General features: G+C 40.8%; 1 protein-coding gene across 1 annotated transcript in view; it reads right to left on the bottom strand.

The window, feature by feature from the left end:
* AFF2 (ALF transcription elongation factor 2) overlaps positions 1-20,461 on the bottom strand; it is a gene marked incomplete at its 3' end in the record, with an annotated part of 338,544 nt that overhangs the window by 139,915 nt on the left and 178,168 nt on the right. The window contains exon 4 of the mRNA XM_082004365.1: positions 12,472-12,516. Within this exon, the coding sequence (XP_081860491.1) occupies positions 12,472-12,516 (45 nt within the window). The remainder of the gene's footprint in view (positions 1-12,471; positions 12,517-20,461) is intronic.

Here is a 20,461-nt window from a genome sequence, read left to right on the forward strand (position 1 = left end):
AACGCCACTAAGACTTACGACATCTGAGGATGCTTGGACCCAACACAGAGTGGTCTGACCGTCTGAAATCAGCATCTTCAGACTACACACCAGATTAATATATCCTCCTCCCACGCCTGCATTTTTAAAAACCTTCTGACAACAAATACATTGAAACAAAGCAACTCCTAAAAATAGGGCTGAAAAAGGGCAAAGTCCATAACCTTCCTGTCTCCAAACACTACACTACTTTTTTCCCCACAGGAAAACCAGTGAATATGACACAAAAGGCACAGCACTAAAATGCAGTAAGTTTGGTGCTCCAGCATTTAAAAAATATCTATCTACATTACTAGATGATGACATGTATTGTCTGTGTTGCTTCTAGATGGCCAAAGAGGAATAGCAAACTGTTCATTAGTAATAGTTTATCAGGGGTCATATGAGCAATCTGGAACAAACTTGGAGCAAGCCCAAGAAAAGACCACCCAGTAGACCCATGGTTGCTAGTTAGCTCTAAGCAGTTAGTGCTATTTGCAACTCCAGCTGGTGTCAAACACTGACAATTACCAGTTATCATACAAAGACAAACTGGAATAAATCTGCCAAAGAATACTTCTTTTTTTTAGTACAAAGCGCAATGTATTATCACGTTCAAGCAATTATCACAAGGAGCTGTTGAGCTCACTTTGCTGGAGAGATACAAAGGCTAGATGCAGTAACACAGCATTCTTTTTGAAGGATAACTTGTGTTATAAGTGAAAGACACTGTAAAATGACAATGCTGCTGCAAAAGGAGACAGAATGATACATTTAGTCAAATTCCCAGTCTAAGCCTTTTCAAAGAGCGCAAGCAGTTAGTGTAACATTCCTCAGGGTTCCTGTATCCTTTCAAACATGATAGCTTTCTTGTAGTTTACACTTATCATATTAAGCAAAATGGTAATGAGGAGATCATGACAACTTCTTTTAAAAGCAACAATGACTCAATTGCCAAGGAAAAAGGAGCGATAACTATTTTCATGGAAAGAAGTCTCCAGTGAACGCCCCACTGTTGAAGCTGTGTTCTTTGGTTTTGTCTGAACTCAGGAACGACAAGGGGCTGCTCTTCAAAAAAATCTGAGCACCAGTTTTCATTTGATTGGTACAACACTCCTTTTTCAGATAAACTGGCAGCTCAAGCCTCTTATTGAACAGATTTGGGACTCAAGAGGTTAGAAATTATAAAATACTGGAATAAGTGGGAAGGGATTAATTGGATTGATTAAAAAAAAAAAATCACTACTGGGAATGTTCTCCTACAAACCAAACACTAAGTTTTTTTTTTCTGAGGCTCTGAAGAATATTTTTGAAGGTTAGTGTACCTTGGGGTACACAAACAACATACTCTTTAGCAGCATATACTCCTGGCAAAGAAATTAATGGATTACACAGCCCAAAGGGGCCTTTAACACTCAGTGCTTGTGCAATAAATTCCATCAGAAGATCACAAAGATCAGTACAAGAGATCAGTACCTGCCATTTTCCATCTTGGTTCCAGAGGTTAAATTTGGTCCATGCCTTCCATCACCTACTCAACCAGCAGCAAATGCAAAGACCACCACCCTGCCTTTTTTTTTTTTTCTTCACATTAGCAACCCATGCAAGTCTCCTAAGTGCATGTGTGTCTATGTTGCTCCTGTTTCAGCCTAAAAAGTACTAGTAGGTATTATTTCGACCTCCCCCCTGCAAATATTTGCCTAGACATTGCACAGAAATTTTGGAATAGAAGAAATATTTAAAGAAGAGCCATAAACAGCTGAGAACAGGATTTCTAGTGACACCCACACCAGAGCCCTTGCCTTAGGAGCCCTGGAAGACAATACAGTAACACTTGCAGGAGGCAGAAAAAGCAGAGCATGCAGAATGTTGAACAAACACAAATCTGGGCACTTAGGTCTGAACTTCAGACTACTGTTTCTAGTCAGTTTTTATCTCTTGCCTCTGAACTGCGGCCAACAAACACCTCAATGCCTTGACCTAATAAAACCATCTTCTTTTCTAATGCTACAGCCTGACATTTTCTTCAGCTGACTTCTGCAAGGCTGGGGAGCTGTATGACTGCTTTTAAATCAAAACGAAATATGAGAAATTCCTTGGAAAAAAAAAGAAAAAAAAAGAAGCATTCTGGTCAGATTTTCTAGCTATCCAAAGAAATTGTTACACAGCTGACATAAATCAACATGGCAGGATCTACAGGCTAATTAAACAAATGTGACAATTTTACTGTGACAATTTGAAAACGCTGAAAAGTGCCTCCCATCCACAGTGTGCATTCTTCTCAGATGTGTATTAAAACCCATGTACTGTATTAAGAAATTTAAAGGAACCTATCTATTCAATAAAAAACACAATTATAAGCACAATTTGAAATATATGGCTAAAAGAGATTGGAAGTTCATGAGGTTTCTCAGAACATTCAATTCAATGACATGCTTTCTTTAAAGACATGTTAGACATTCTTTATAGAAATGGATAAGCCACAGTAGAGAATCATAGAATCTTTGGGTTGGAAGGGACCTTTAAAGGTCATCAAGTCCAACCCCCCTGCAATAAGCAGGGACATCTTCAACTGGATTAGGTTGCTCAGAGCCTTGTCCAACCTGACCTTGAATGTTGCCAGGGATGGGGCATCTACCACCTCTCTGAGCAACCTGTGCCAGGGTTTCACCACCCTCATTGTGAAAAATGTCTTCCTTATATCTAGTTGAAACCTACCCTCTTCTAATTGAAAACCATTACCTATTATTGTCCTATCACTACAGGCCCTGCTATAAAGTCTGTCCCCATCTTTCTTATAAGCCCGCTTTAAGTACTGGAAGGCTGCAATAAGGACTCCCCGGAGCCTTCTCTTCTCCAGGCTGAACAACACCAACTCTCTCAGCCTGTCCTCACAGGAGAGGTGTTCCATCCCTCTGATCATTTTTGTGGCCTTCCTCTGGACCCTCTCCAACAGGTCCATGTGACAGGGATGTAGTATAATTTAAAATATCTGATTGAGCCTTTCTTTTTCACAATTATAACAGTAATAATTCCAGCTGAGGACCTCAGTGCATTTTGCTAGAAACTAATTTAACTTTGCAGCATGATGGCAGTGAGGTTCTATTTCCCTATTTCACAGAAGGAGACACTATGAAGTGAAGGGGCATCTCAAGGTTAGACAGGAAGATTAAAGGTAGCATGTTTTATCCGAGTCTATGTATTCAAACATTTATTGAGAGGATGTTCAAAGAGATGGGAAGATGGTCCATATCAGTCTTTTACTGGCAGTTGTGAAGTGGTGTATTCTGAAGACTTTGACAGATGAAACAATCTCCACAGGTAAGAAAAGAGCTTCTTAAAGACTTCAGAAAGAGCTCCACTGACTATGCTGCAGTCTTAAAGCCTACAGATCAATGGCAAGTAGACATAAATTGCTCCCCCAAAAAAGGCGGCTTCCAGAACTATTGTCCCTACAGAATGTGGAATAACCTGAACTTAAGACAGATGACGACTGCAAGACTGCCTTCCCATGTTAGACTGCTTCCACAAATCCCATGGAGGCTGGCAAGGCTGATAGCATGTCACCACGTCTCCTCCAAAAGAAAAGTCCACCTGCTCATCCAGGGGGTCTCTTAGGAAGAAATACTTCTTGGCCTGTAACTTGGTTGGTGTCTGTATTCTCGCCTTAAGAAGAAGAGATTAGGAGTGACTTGGGTTAAATTTAGACTGCAGTACATGAAGAATGTGACAACAAATACTCCCGGTATCTGCTGTAAGAAAACACTTCCACCCATTTCCTCTGAGAGCAACAATGAGATTCAAAGTTCTAACTTCAGGTTTACTCCAGGTGTCATCTTTGTCCTTTTTCCTTTACTTTCCTTCTGAGAGTGCAAGAGCAGTGAAGCGTCAAAGGTTGCAACACGGTGGGCATAGTTAAAGCAGTGAAAAGCACACCTCAGATATCTGGCCCCTTTCTGGTCCATTTTTTAAAATTTCTCTAGTTCTTTCCTTACATATATTTTTTTTACCCATCAACCATTTTTTTAGGTTTTGATTGTCATGGCCAGCTGAAACTTCTGACAATTACAAAGACGAGAGCTCTTGAAACTCTTTCTGAAGATTCAGTTACATCTTTCAGCCCTGTCTTCCCTTGGACACTGCAAGTCTGTCTAGCCTCTTCCTAGCTCTGCTTCTCTTGACTAGCCACATACAGCCAACTTATCTTTCATGGACCCCACCAGCTTCTTCAGCAGTGCTGACTTACAGGGAGGCTTCCCACCAGGACTTAAAAACCCCAAACTTGCCCTCAGGGCTGCAAAAATGGAGCATTTCCGTTTTGTGAGATAAAGATCCACAGAAGATTCTATGGACTTTGTCATTTCAAACCAGAATTGTTTCTAAAGCATGCATTCATTTCAGAAAGCCTGACTTGATTTTAATATGCTTTCAATGTCTTCATTATGTGCCTAAAGCAATTTGTTATGTAGAGTACACATTATTAATCTACTTAAATGAAAAGTAACATTGCTAGCAGTTTAAACACTCAGTGCCCATATTTAACCATGTTTCATTTTGACAGGACAAGATGAAGTAACAGAAATGATTAATCTGAGACCAGAGTAATATTCTACCACCTATATTTCAAAATAGGACTAGATTTTTTTGTTTAAAACTTTGGCAGTAGGATGTGTAAGTGGAATATAGGAGCTTCAGATGGCTTTTCCACTTGATCGCGCTGCGTACTGTGCCAGTAGTTGTTGTTAATGATCATTTTGAAATCGGCAGCAGTACTCCAGGACAGGCACACAACAGGCTTTGAAGTTCCTAATGATGTTTTCATTACAACATAAATTCAGGTAGCACACAAGGTCCTTAAGGGAGGATACCTGGTACAGTTAGAGCCAAACACTCTAACAGTGTAGAAATGTTTAAAATTTTCCATCGAGTTCAGCACTTGAGGCCTTTTTTGTTCATGGGAGCACACAAAAAGTGAAAGTTGATCTGACCTCCTGGATTCTTTACGTCTGTTTTGTCTTGCACTTTCACTCAAAGATAAGGGGGATACTCTTTATTTACAGTGATGAAAAGGGACGGGAAATCAGGTCCCATGGGTCTGCAAATCTGGAGTAGGAATCTTAGTTTTATGAGATCTCATACTACACTCAACTACAAGATCCCATCAACTTGTTTTCCCACATTTTTTGTCTCTTTCACTTCCAGTTATTTCTGGAACTATGAAACTTAGAGGTATTTGAAAAGGTAGTATATGAAGTGACGAAAACTTTTAAGTGCCACAGAGGGTGCACCTGATCTTCCACAGAAGTTGCAAAACTTACTATTATTTTTTTCCTCCAAGACAATGACTTTGCTTGAATTACTTTCTTGCTTGAACTGGCTTTTAAAAAATTAATTTGTGTGTTCTCATAAAGTCTCTTTTTTTTTTTTTCAGAACAGAGTACTGAATTAGTGAGGATGTCGAGCATGTAACATGTTGCAATACATAGTGGATCATTTCTGAGGTGACTGTCAATGAGGAAGTGAAACTAGAATTGGTCTTTTGGTGCAAAAGAGATGCTAAAGAGCTTGGAAAACAGATAAGAATTAACATTTTTTCATTTAGTCATTCATTTCTCATGAGAGTGCTTTCATTCACTTCAGGAGCAGTAATACGTGTCCAAGCTCTTGTGATGTCAGCCCACTTTGCAGTAATTTTAGTAACAAAGGTAAATCTGGCAATGATAGCAGAATGCTACAATACTAGTGAAATCAGCACTATTTCAATTTGGCAGTACAAAAATATATGCTAAAATATTATGGTTAAGGAGATAAGAAAACAGAATTGAATAGTGAGTTTGAAATAGGTGCACTGCAATCTCTCTCTCTTTTCCTGAATACCTTTTGTAATCTTTTTTTTATTGTTACAGGCTGCAATAGACCCACAAATGATCAGATTTTACATTTCAAAGTTCTTTGCTAAATAATTTCTTTTAATACTGCTACAAAAATAAAACCTTTATTTGATAAATGTGCCTGCAGGCTGGAATCAGACCTTGCTTGTCTGTCCTGACAAAGGTCTAATCTTTTGCTGCCTTACATCCTGAAAAGGCATTTATCCCTGTAACAGGCAGGTGCAAAACACCACCTTTCAAATACAGGAAACACTGCACACCCACACACATTTGTCAGATCAGACAGTCAACCTTTTCTCCCCATCACCTCCTCAACAGCATGGAGTCTGCTTTGCGTTGATCTGGCAGCACAAAGCAGGTTTATAGTATATATCTACATCACAAGTGAACTCCTCTCATACTTATCTGTGCCATGCCAGCAGTGCAGTGGTGGCCCACAAAACCAACCGCATAAGCTAAGTACTTGCGCACTGACTCGTGCCAACCTCCTACTCAGCTAGCCTAAAGTTAGCTCTGAGTTTTCTACATCATGTACCTTCAAGTTAATATAGACAGTTTTGGGGTACTGCTCCTGAGATGCCTTTCTTATGGGTGGCACCATAATATTGTCACTGTAAAGATGAATGGACAAAAACTTGAATAAACTTGTTCCACTGCCTTCAGGTGTAACTGGTGGCCAAGGTGAGCCTCCATGCTAAGGGTCTGCTCTAGACCAGGAAGACCTAAGATTGCATTCTCCAACTCCCAAAGAGCCTTTTGCACTTCAAGCCTACACCAGGTTGCCCTCAAATGACTACAACTACTGATCTCACCAAGCCTGTGTGTGTACAGCTGGACAATGCACAAAATGCTGAGAAAAGGCTTCTTTTGACCTTCCTGGAATTGCTGCTGAATGCTTGTGGTGCTACTGAGACTAGAATTGAGCTGATCACCTACCAAACCAGGAATGAGTTGTTCTCAAACAAATTTTCTGGAGTGAGACTACATCTAGAGAGTCGTCAGAGCAAAAGACTAGTTGCTGCTTTTATGTATACCTAAAGTAATGCAGGAGTAACTCCTTTTTATTTAATAATGGCAGCAGCAACGTGAGTGGAGCTGCTGCCAATTTATACCAGTGTGGGAGGAAGAAGAATTCAATGAACTCAAATGAGATCAGAGGTCAGTGGAATTACCCCTTGATTTATTTTGATGTGAGAACAGAAACTTGTTCTGCCTCCATTGAGAAAATGCTGATAAAAAGCTGAAAATTCAATGGCTTGGAAGTTGCTAAGGAATTAATTGCCTTTATCCAGCCAAATCTTCAAGTACATAAGCAAAGCCTAAAGGAACCCCCCCGTTACAGTTGTAACACATTGCTTTTTTCAAAGCAGGCTATTACCCGTTCCTTACATGCTTCCAATGGCTGCACACCAGACGAGGGACAAAGGCCACAGATACACATTTACATGTGGGTTGACTTTTCAATCCATTTTTTCATTTCAATAGAAATATAAATCACCTTATCCTGGAGAAAGAGGCAGCTTGACACAAAACATACGGTGCTGGGCTATTTTCATAGCACACCTAAGACATACAGGGATTCATTTATTTACTCAGCTATTTAAAAGTGGCTACTCTTACTCATTCTCTGGACAGCTAAATGCCAGGTTGCTAAGTTACTGTTACTTGACATCATCTCCTCCCCAACGTGTTCCCACATTTGACAGGTTCACATGATTTACTAGGCCAGTCAGCTCGTTATTCACTTGTCCAGTGACGTCTGGATAATCATTTTAAATTCACATCATGTCCTCCCCAGCAAGCCCTCAGATTCCACATGAAAATATTTAAACTGCCTGTCAGCTACTAAGTGCATTTGTAACCACACTGGACAGTGTACCTGTATTTTTCAAATTACAATTATTATAATTAGGTTCAGCATCGTTCCTCAATGCTGATATGTATTTTAGAAGAGAAAACAATTACTAAGGGACAAATAATGGACTATATCTGTTACAGTCTAATTTCACTCTGTGAACAGCTCACCTCAGCTGTGGATGATACATATTAAATCCATTAGTGCTTTCAATTGGCATGAGGAAGGTAATACTACACATAATTTGACCAGTCAAGGGCATTTTCACCTGCTGATCAATTTACATATTCTCCAACGTCATTAGACATGAGCTAGTCATCAGAAGAATAGAAGACCATACAAATTATAGAATCTGTTCATTTTACTCCAGTCATTTTTATACTAATTACAATCTGAATTATATTTAGGATTTGTTTTGCTTCCAGACTAGAAAGCTTTTAATTAATATCACAGCTGTCCACATAACATCAGAAGTCCATCTAGTTACTTGATGCCTTACAACAGTGAATATGCACCTACAAGAATTCTTTTGTTCCTCTAAGCAGGGACAGATTTTTAGACAGAAGTGCCTGCCCAAACGGTTAGCAACACAGACACGAAAGCTGTATGTGTACAGACCAGAGCCTCACTTCTGTGGGATTATATCTAATCGATTGCCTAAACATCTAGCCCAAAGTTTCAATTTACACTACGAGTCCTCAAGAAAATGTAGTTAAATAAAATTTCCTTTCTGTCCCGTGTAGTGTTGTATGCTTATCACTTCCCTACCCAGAGGTAAACCAGTGCTAAGGGAGGTCCCTCCTGTGCTCTATATAGGCAGAAAAAGGATTGCTGCTAGTTCGCACTCAGTGTCACACACCTACACGCACCGCGATGCCTGGACCAGCACATTCACGCAAGATGCAATGACAGCAAGGCACACAGATGTAAAGCACTGGTACAAGCGGCACAAGTAACAGCTTCAGAATATTAGTTTAAAATGTCAATTCTCCCGCCCCATCTGCACTTTGTATCACAACATTTCAATGAACTCATTTTTCAATGGCTGCACATAGAAAGTGACAACTTAATTTAAATCCATATTAATAAAATGTGAATTACACACACACACTGTTGATTGCCTGCCTTCCATGTTATCCACACTTTCAAAGCCATTATGTTGTTTTAAATAAATAGGCCACATTTTGGAAGAGAAAAAAGTGCATCAACCACCAGTTTATTCGCCTTCATCTTTCAATTTGGCAACCTATATTAAATGCAAATCTCCTGTACTACCTTTACAGCTTGGCCTTAGCTGTACAAGAGGGTTTTTTTTAATTATTATTACTATTTTTAACAACCTTCATGGCCATCTTAGTTAGAAAAGCAAAATCAACAAGGAGACTGGTCTGCCATTAAACATTGGTTGTAGTATCAGGAACAGTCCTTAAAACGTGTACACAGGATGATATCAGTGGCTAAGTGTTTCAGGAAATCTGAAGGACTGTGAAATTTTGCCTCTGAATACTCAGGGGTCTGAATGGACTCAAAACCTTTCCCCTCACTCCGTTGGAAAATTTTGACCATAAACTTAATTACACCTTTTTTTTCTAGGGGGGCGGGGGGGGGGTAAAGGAAGACAGAGATTAGGAATTGCAAGCCTCTATAATTACAAAAACCATTAATCAAGTTCAGCTTGAAAAAAGAGCTCTGCCAAACCAGAGGTCACAGATCTTAGCTTGGGTCCCTCTTCCTTGTAAAGTCTAGCACAAAAACCTACAAGAGTTACTTTGTCTTTCTGAGGGGTGAAATTGAATTAAGTTACTTAATTCCCTGACTTAAAAAAAAAAAAAAAAAGGCAAACTTCAAGGCATGAAATGCTCTCAAGGGTGAGTGGCAGGGCCGGGGCACTTTGGGGCGCACAGCTCAGCAGCGGACATGGCCCAGAGCCGAAATTGCCAGTCATTGCCAATGGTTTGGTTGGTCAAAACGCACAGTATTAACCCCCGTCTGTCTGCCTTCGGGACTTGACTGTCTTGCAATCCTTCTCGTTTACCTCTGCAACATCCCGGATGGGATGGAAAGGTTATTAGCCTATTTTTTTACCTGGGGAAGCTGCCATCAGGGAGCTGAGGCCCACAGTCCTAAGGCCTCGTCAGAGCCTACATAAATGGTCCCAAAGGGCCAGAAAGTATCTGTCAGGGCTGGGAACTTAATCCAGGTCCTCAAAGTGCAAAATCGCTGCTGAAACCAAGGGTCATCCTTTCATCTGAAGCAGACAGCCTGTATCTCCCGATACAGGGCTTTCATGGAGAGCCGAAAGAGTGGATTTTGAGCACTGCTGGGCATCACATTCTCTTACTTACTTTCTTTCTGTTGCCTATCACGTAGAGTATGATACTCTGCATGCAGCCAAAACACATCCTGCTACCTTACTCTGCATTATAAATTTGAGAAGAACAAAGTCATTGACAAAACTCAGGTACTTCTACCTCCACGTGTGCTTCAGCTCCATACAAAGCTGAAAGTGTAAAACACTGCCACTGAAGGCAACCAGTTGGGACTGGGGTTTGCTGAGCTTTTGATGGGCAGCCCCAGAAGCAGCTCTGCGATCTCTTGGTTTCATACACTGAGGGCTCTGCTGGCAGCCTGCAGCCTGCTTGCAGACATGTTACAAGAAGGCTGCAGATAGCCTGTCAGGGCCCAGAGCTCCCTAACGCCACGCCAATGGCGTACTAAACCACCCTCACCATGTAACAGCATGCAAGCCTACCCAGCTGTGCATCTGGTGAGGGACCGTGCACCCCAGATGAACCATGGCCAAGGTCCCACGCTCACCTGCAGCGTGCCAAGCCCATAGCTGCTCCCTGGCATGGGCGGTTTCAGATGCTCAGGATGGCTTTTGGCTATGCCTGTGGCTACAGCTGACAGGTTTGCTCCATGGCTGGATGGCAAGACTGGGCATGGTCAAGAAAGATCTGCTGGTTTGTATCCCTTTTTTGTGTGCCCATTACATGCCCTTGTGAGACACAACCCCAGAGACATGGAAACCTGCCAAATCCCTGCTCTGTCCACCTCAGTGGTCCCTCCAAGTTTAACAGTCTGCTGGTGGCAGGAGGTGCTGCTGTGGCCGCAGGCACTCTGCAGCTCATCCTCATCCTCTGAAGATTACAGAAAGTCCGGCACCGACCTCAGCAGGTTCCAGAAGGAAGCCCGGGACATTCTGCCTCTGTTGACTCAAATTACAGTCATGGAGTAGGAAACAGGATCACCTCCTCTTGATTAGAAAAACGACATTTCTGCTTCCTGTGATTTATATGCACTGTTCCCACATTAAAACTGTCACCTGGATGATTGATCCCTGAAATTCCCTACATCACATTTCCTTTTGATGCTGTTTACTGAAAAGAACTGTCAACTATAGTCATTCCAACTATAGTAATGAACCTAATTGAAATATATAAACAGGGGAAGAAGACTTTTAAAATGTACCAAGTATTTCGTACAGCCTTTCAACATTTTCTTTGCTTTTCCTCCCTTAAAGTTCTATAGGTAATAAACCCCTGCTCACTTTGAAGGCTGAAACTAAGTTTTTTCTATTTCCTTGCATTCATTGCTGCTGGGTGCACATGCAGATGTATACTCCTCTGCTACTGCAGGTCGGCACGTGCATGCTTGCCTGCTGGTTCAATATACTTTTGCAGCAACACTGGCAACCCATAGGGGCATCAATAGCATCCCAAGATAATGTGTGTACACAAAACAGGAGCAAGTTTCCCAAACAATTTAACTCCAGATTGCAATGAATACTGAGAAGCCCATTTTATTTTATAAGTAAGAAAAAGTCCATGTCTTTGCAAACAGGTTTGCACAATTGTTACATATGATTTAAAGTCTGGCTTAGTTTGTACCAGTTGACCCTAGTGATAAGGACACGGCCAGCACAAATTCCCACTGGAATTTTAGCCGTCTACACTGAAAACCAGCAGGTTGGCTGGCAATCCCAGGGGGTAGCTCTGACAGATGGGAAACTCAAACCATGAGGATAAAAATCTAAATCCCAGATAGAGACTGGTAGGTTGCAAACCTGCCCCCAGACAAATCTCACTGCCAACACGGGACCCCAAATTTGGGGTCTCTGAGGAAAAGCCCATCTTATGCTTAAAGTAAGGCAGATTTATATGTACACAATTTGTTGTGCACACTCCCATTTTTCTTGTTACATGATCTTGTCACAATTAAGCCATGCTCAGTTTGGAGTGGTTGTTTTAATTTTCTGTTTTCAACCACTGACCAGAGCTCCCAGAAAAAAAATGTCTGTAGGTCTTTAACAAAGCCATGAACAATGAGCAATTGTTGTTTGGGCAAAGAAGGAAGAAGACTGTAGGTCAGTCTGTGAGTGGGAGAATTAAGGCGACTCCACCTCAGGGTAGGAGAGAAATGTGTCCTGGAGAGACTCACAGAGACTGAGAGCTTAAAAAAAGAACAGGACTGTGTGTAAATCCTGTCTGAGACAAGTGGGTAGATGCATAGTATTAGGTGAACTGACCTTACTCACTAAAGAGCACCCTGGGCCTACCACTTGGCTGTGTCTCCTTAATACAGACCCGTTACTATGTTTTTATTTAACTACAGCGCTAAAGACAGCCATATAACTCTTCTCCATGAAAGATGAAATAACAGCACTACAATTATACAAAAGATACAAAAGCAAAGGGTATTACTCACCCGTAATATTTCTTCCACACAGCTGGAGTCATTGGGAAGGGTAACCTAGGTTTAAAGAAAAAAAGAAATGTTTAGTCAGGTGCTGGATGCAAAGTTCAGTGACTACAACCACACAGGTGAACAGCTGACTAGCAACTGCCTCTGTTTGAAGACTACTGTGTCCACGCTTGCTGCCTACCAAATTTTCTCGTTCAGATCAACATAAATCATCAGCAGAACCCATTTTGTCAAAAGTTGTTTTTTCCTTCCATGCTGCTTTGTGCTACTGACGACACTTTTGAAGCAATAAAGCACTCTGATTTCCTCACAGTTGAGAACTGGCACTAGAATTGCCTGAAACTTCTGTAATTGAAGAAGATCCCACTGTTACTCCTGTCGGCAGCCTTCAGAGAGAAGGCGAGGTTTGGTTTAACTTGCCGCACACTGCAGCGAAGGACAGAGGTGATAACAGTTAGAAAAAGCTGTTACCATCAACTATCTTATCCTACAGCTTAATAGGCTAACAGCCAAGAAAGCTCTTAAAACTTAAAACATATAATGTAGTAAAATACTGGTTGGACTATAAGAGTCGCTGCTGAGTTTGCTGTCCCTCACTTCATCAGCCTGTTGCAGGTTAAGTTAAATCCTCTGGCCACTGAACAGCACACAGGGATCCGCCTTGAGAGGCTTGACAGATATTCCTTCTCCCCTTAGGAAGACGTGATATATCTATGCACACAACCATACTCACGCATACACACAGTGGTACCCTTAACATCTTCCAATTGAAAATCGAAATGTAAAAATGGCACTTAGAGCATTTACCGCAATCCCTCATTCCAAGGACACGAAAGAGCACAAAACCTCTAAATACTGTAAACAATTACATAAACAACAGGCAGACATGAGCCATACGTACAAGCATTCTGTACCACTTGCAGGTAGTTATGATGGGTTCTTATCATGGGCGTACAGCAGAAGAGGAAAAGACAATATTCAGGAAGGTACCGAAAAACAGGTAAGTGCTTTGTACCATAAATATTCAGTGAGACTTTTCTGCCCGACGCTTCTACCTTATTGCCCTTCGTAACTAGTTTGGTAAAAGACACTCATGACTAAACTTAATCTCTGTCATCCTAATCTGCTATAGAGCTTGACTGAAAGCACTGACCATGGCTTTCCTCATATATTTCAGCCAGCACTAAGCTTCAAGAATAAATCCACACAGCCACAAAGTCAAAGACCAGAAAGACCTATTAGATCACCAAGTTCATGCTCTGCTAATGTAGCACATTTTCCCCACATCTTCTAGCACTGTGGCTAGTCTGACCCAAAAACTGTAGGGAAATGGGTCTCCCATCCTTTCCCTTAATAAAATGTGGAGCAGTGTTGTAAATTATTTGGCCCTTTTTTGTGATAATTGTTAAAATTTTGCTTTCAGTGTCACCTCAGTTTTTTTGTAGAGCTCTTCCCACTACTGTCAGCGATTCGTTACTTTCTGTCACACTTAATCCACGCACAGACATGTAGAATTATACTCCATTTTTCTCAAATGCTCTATGTTCAACTTTTACCTTCTCTCCTGATAAACAAGATTTTCTATCTCTTTGGAATATTTCACCACTGTTCTCTGAATTTCCAACAGTTCATCAGTATCTTGGTAAAGAAGTACTCAAGTGAATATGACTACATTTCAGGGATATTAGTGATTTTGATCTACTTCAGCAACTATAGATTATAATTTTCCATAACATCACTTTAAAACATTCGACTGACCAAAAAAAGAGCCTTACTTTTTGACCCCAGTTTCTACTCAGCTCAAATTCTACCTAATAAACCTAGGCTGAGAACTTCCAGTGGATGGTCAGCATTAACTGCAATAGGCATGCAGTCCACCCTCATACCACATGACTTGATATTCCAGCACTTCATTGCCCTCGCTTCATCCCCTACTTTTCACTTAAATAACTTTTTTCCCTCTCAATACCTGTAAGTCCTTTGCTAGTCTGTGTTTTCCAAACATCACACCAGCTCCCCATTCAGAGAGGAACAGAGTCAACTTTAACCAAAAGATTAGCAAGCATGGGTGTTACTGCAATGTGCAGTGGCATAGTGGGAGTATGTATGTCTCTAATACACTCCTGATTTTTTTCATTGAAAAATTAATACATTGGAATACAAGAAAACAAACCAAATACTCCCTGAATAAGCTTGCAGTGTACACACCAACCACAAAATCTCTCACAGCAGTAACAGGAGCTGCCCAAAATCCAGATGAGTGAGTCAGATTGGGAAGAGAGAGCGCAGCAGATACAGAAGTCCTCTCTTTCTTTAACACCCCTCCCTACCATTACACATGCCATTTTCAATGGTTAGCCGAGAGACCATGTGGATTCCTTTGTTTAGACATGTCATAATTGTGATAATTGTGTCCCTGACTACTAACACAGGGCAGAGCATGTTCTTACTTGTTTCACAGTCCTCTCCCAATTCACAGCCCTGTTTAAGTTTATGTTACTTCAGAACTAATGATAATAATAACAATAAACATACCATTTTACTTTAATAAAGCCCACTATATACTAGGCAATCACAACCAGCTTCTGCTGGCAGCACTTGCTAATAACTTTAAATGCTCGTGCATCAATTTAATTGTGTTAATGGCAAAGAAGATTTTAATGGCTTGACAGAACTTTTGTTCCCTTTGGCATTGCTTTGTTTTGAATCATTGGTATTAATGTAATGCAAGATGTCAAAGTGTTGTGATTGTCATATAGGGGAGACCCAAGTAGGAGCTAGCACAGAGGAAAACATTTAGATTGATGCAAACACTAAAAGAATAATTATTACAACATGGCTATCAGAGAGAAGATCAATGTAAGAGTTTTTCAGTACATTACTATTAATGGATTTCTAAAGAAATTAGACCATTTTTCTAAATTCATGTTACAGTTGCACATTCTAAGAGTCTTGAAAGGCACAGATCTGTTAGAAACTTAGTCTATCCTGGGGAAAAAAAACCCCAGCCTCTCAACCTTTCAAAGTGTGAATCAAAAATTGCAAGTTTAATTGTCCATAAACACTTGCATTCAGCTAACAAGTGCAAGCAGGCCCACATGGCACACCATGGCTTCCAAGCATAGATTCATCAGGACAGAGTGAAACAGAGCAGATATGATATTCATCACCTTCTCGAGTACTAGTGCTATAACAAATTGTTATTAGAATTGCCGTTAATAAAATGCCATGTTGCTCCTGTAGTTTAGTCAAGATTGCACATCCATCCCATACTACTACTTTCCCAATCTAAGAAAAATCAAGTAGTTTAGGACCCATTATGTGATTCTCCACCCACTCTCCTTTTCAGCTTTCATCGTAATCAGATTCTAAAAAGGAGGACGCAGCTTGCGTTTGTCCACGCTTTCGGTGCTTTTCTTCCTTTGTGAGCAGCATGGTCTAACTCAGCTGAAAGGACAGAGTCCAGGAAGCTGGCTCCCGCAATGCTGAGTAGCTGCATTTCACATCATGAGCTCTTCTCTCGGCCAGCAGCACATTCATGAACCCCAGACTGAAGAACAGTGAATATTACATAAGCGGCAGACAGACGTCCTGAGGTAATAAAACTTCAATCAAAACAAAAAGATTTCACAACAGCTACATGCTACACTGAACTCATCTTCCAACTTCATTTTAATCTGGCAAAACTCTTTTGCATCAAAATGCTTCATGTCTACTTTTAAATATTGCTTGCTAAAAAACCAGAAAGAACAAAAAAGGAAAGGCCAGATGCTCAAAATATTCCACCTAATACAAGACAGTATTATAAGGCTCTCTTCACATTTTGGTCTCACAAGAGGGAGAACAGAACTTAAATGATGTGGAACCAAAGGTTTAATGTATGGCTTGGATGGCTCAGTGCTAAACTTTAAAGACGGAAGTCGGGCAGAAATCTAAGAGTGAGGGAATAGTTGCCTTTAATGTTATGCAGATCAAATGACATGGGGTGAATGGTTACAATATCTGATAAGTCATGTTGATCTAACTTTCCATTTATTCATTCAGCAGTTCCTTGACCACTCTTACCTCCTGGACAATTTATAATCTGCATGAGATCAGATTTTGTTTTTGCAGCACAGAAAAATCATATAAAATCTCTTTCCCTGTAATTTACATCCGACAGCAGGCATTTCTCAGAAATGTTAGCAACAAAATCTTCCAACAGGCTTGTCAGAATAGTTCTGAAAATTCAAATGTAGTGTCAGAAAGCAGAAATATACAATGAATAATGTCTTTGCCACAACTGACCGACTACATTTTCATCTGGATAAACTGTTTGTGAACAATCCCTCTGGATTTATTGATGCACAATTGGCATTCAATAAGTAACCTCTTCTTCCTACCTTTGTTTTACTGGAAAGATAAATGTAGCATGTTAAATGAATGTAGGAAACCACTCTCATCTCTTGCATATGAGCACCTACGTGCTTATACATCAAGAGCTCAGCTTTCATTGTCATCTCAAGGAACCCATTTTGACTCTGGGGAGATGAAGATCATACTACTGTTTACTCCTTCGAACACAAATTGATTTTTCACTTGCTAGCATGAAAAGATCCTGTGCATGAGCCTTGATTGATCATTTCCAGTGTGCACTACACAGTGACAAGAGGAAAACACTCAGAAAACCAGAAGCAGCAAAACCAGGACTGTCAGCAGAAGCTTCGTCCTGCAAATGCCTTCAGCTCTGGCCAGGCCTCCTATTAAGAGAGGGGGCTTCTTTTTTTTTTTTTTTTTTTTAATTAATATAAGTGGGAAATGGATCAGGCAGTACTTAGAATAGCAGGGTTTCCAGATACAAGACATTGGACTAGATGACCTTTGAATGTCCTTCCAACCTGTACGAACCTATGATTCAATTTTTGCAATTTGCTCACCACAAATCTAAGAAGATGCAATACTTCACCTGCACTTGAATGGAGTATATACCCACGCCTTTCCAACAGCAGCTTTCCTTTGATTGCCATCAGTATTTCCTTGCATGCTCAGGCTTCATTTCCCCTCTTCAGTCATTCCCTACATCTCTCCTGGAGTCACCCCTTTCCAGACAGCAGCCTGCCCCTCAGGTGCCATCTGACTCCACATTTCTCCTCCTGAGGAAGACTGTTTCACATTTACTTCAGGTAAGCTTCACACCACTGCGCAGAGCCCACTGCTCAAACCTCCCTGGGTTGTTTCACAGTTCATGCTTTTGTCTGCTAATATTTTGTCCCAAAAGGGTCTTTCATGTTAAAGACACCTGAAATAGATGTCAAACTAATCTCACTAGCTGGGAGGATCTTGGCTCTTCCTTACTAACTTCAGTGCAAATGTGTAAGAATGGGAGCAGCAAAAGAGCAAGGAATGGATATTGCAACCTAAATGGCTTTTTTTTTCTGGTGTATTTGGTGTTCATTAGGTTGTCACCAACATATATTAGGATTGTATGTTTGGGCTCTGGAGGGAACTGAATGAAGTCAAACGTGGTGGTATTAAAAAAAAACCAAATAAAATTGCTCCCTTGGTACTCAAATACATATATGTGTTTTTCATAGCGTTATTAATTCTCAAAGGAGCCATTTGTGGGTCCCAAATAATGTATACCCACAGTGTTCTTTTAGTACCTCCCCCATCCTGGAACCAAAATACCATGAGAAGACTACGTTTTCCATTATTTCAACCCCAAAAATATCTCCTGGGGCTTATTAAAAGGTCTGTGAAAATATATACTTTATATATAAAAAAAATTAAGAAAGAAAGAAAAACTACTGCCTAAAACAAAATACAGAGAGCTGCTCCTCTGCTCCCCCGTAATACAAATAGTGCAGAAGCAGTTGTGTCAAATATGCATTTACTGGGGAACCTGAAAAGAGGAAAAAGTTTTATGGAGCCGACCAAGTTAATTCATTTGTTAAGCTAAGACAGCCTGGCCTGCAGTCAGTGCTGCTCTTCCAGTGGTGGATGGAGAAGTTTATGCCTCTTCCCTCGAGTAAAGCAGATTAGCTAGGATAAATAATTTACTGGTGTGGTCCAAAATGTGACTGCATCAGACTCCTGCTGACTTTAGTGAACTTCCCCAAAGGTCACTAGTTCAGAAGCCAAAACTGCCCACAATGGGTACCTTTAGTTTCACACAAAAGCCAATGACTCCAATATGCTCCTCTCCAGTCACCTAGGAGCTAGAAAAAATGGTGCAAGTACACCAGGCTGGGGCACTTGGGTGCTAGCCCACAAATCGGAAGGAATTACAGTTTGATTTCCCTACAATGAATTCGGCTTACAACGACCTCCCAGTCAAAGCAACCCCAACTGCAAGGACAATGTTTTTTCACTGGCATTTAGTTCTGCTACAGCAACTTTTAAACCAGAATGACCTGGATGTGACAATTATATTTTTCTTGTTCTTCCAAGTGCATGCTGTATTTAGCTCATTTTTTCTTTTTCATTTCTTTGATGTTTTCTTTTAACAATACCATTTCAATGTTGATCAGCATGAAATAGTCTCCATGAAAGCACAATATGCTGATGTTCAATTTAAACTCAATGGTTCTCCATTATTTTCATGCAGCAAATTGCCAAACTCTATTAGAGAGAGAAGCCTGATAAAGCGATCTCTCACTTCAAGGTCTCCTGGGAGTTTTTTAATGTAGGTACGGCTGCACATTTTACTTATGGAATATTCTGAATGTAGTATTTTAGCAGCTCGCAATGATGATAATACCAGAGTAACTGGTAATGTCAGTATTCAGCCAGGCCCCAACAAAAGTGGCATTTGCAGTACCTAATTTGTGACCAAAACACCGGCTTGCATAAAGGCTGTTACAACCATTTAATACTGACAAAGAGCAAGGAAATTTGGAACTTCACATTTTCTTTTTTTCTTTCTTCCTTTATTCTTTCCTTTCTCGCTCTCTGGCCCTCCTCCTCCAATGACTGCAAGTACTTATTTACTTACATGAAACAAGTACATTTTCTTATGTGCCTTGGTATTTTCACTTTATTCTGGAAGAGATTACCTTATACGTTTCCATTAAATTGATGATAAAAGGCACCCTGACCTAAAATGCCACCGTGCACTTGTCCACTTGAAACATCAAAGTCTGACTAACAGACTACGCAGCCCTCTGGTGTGGTGAGATATACGGTGTGGCAGAAATAAAGATCAAGTGTCTGTTTCTTGTCTTACTTCTACCAGTGTGAATGAAATCTAACTCCTCTGAAGACAAGGAAGCACACAAGTATACAGGGAGTGTGAAGGGAGTTTGGCTTCCAAGTCCATTCGCCCTCAGTTAGGGGGATGCAAATTAGACGCCGTGTTTATTCTCAGTGTGACCCCGTTGAGTAGAACCTCCCGGAAATCATTCAAATTCCCTTTACTATACAGACATGGCTGTCTACATTTAATACAACTTGGGACAGGATCTCCTTTAAATCTGCCTCACATTAGTGGAATTTGGTGTCCGTTCCCAGTCCACGCCAGCCTGAGAGCGAGCAGCCCCAGGCAGGAGTCACGTAACTTCCTGCTAAAATAGCAGCAAAGTCACCAGGTCAGACTGTGGCCTTGGTGACACGGCTAAAACTCCGCTGATGTCAGTGAAGTTGCATCAGTGTAACCTGAAGCATTATCTGACCTCATTAATTCAGACCGTAACATTTCCTTCAAGATTTGAAAGAGGAACCTTTTAAAGCATCTATTTACATCCAACAATATTTCTGCTGTAGCTACAGGCATACAGTAGGTGACTGTGCTGGTTATCCTTCCCATTCTTTTTTTAAAGAAGGTATGAATGTCCTCACTGAAAAATGTACTCCTGGGTTTAATTTGTACAGTAGCTTGCACAGCTGCAAGGCCAACGCTGGGACCCAAATTAATTGCTTGGAGCTTGTTTGCAATTTACCCGTTTGCATATGTCCCTCCACCACAGCCACAACTTGCAGATCGTGTCCTGCGACTGTCTTCAACATAGATGGCCAG

This window comes from Phaethon aethereus, assembly GCF_964289735.1.
Source record: "Phaethon aethereus genome assembly, chromosome: 10".
Taxonomy (NCBI): domain Eukaryota; kingdom Metazoa; phylum Chordata; class Aves; order Phaethontiformes; family Phaethontidae; genus Phaethon; species Phaethon aethereus.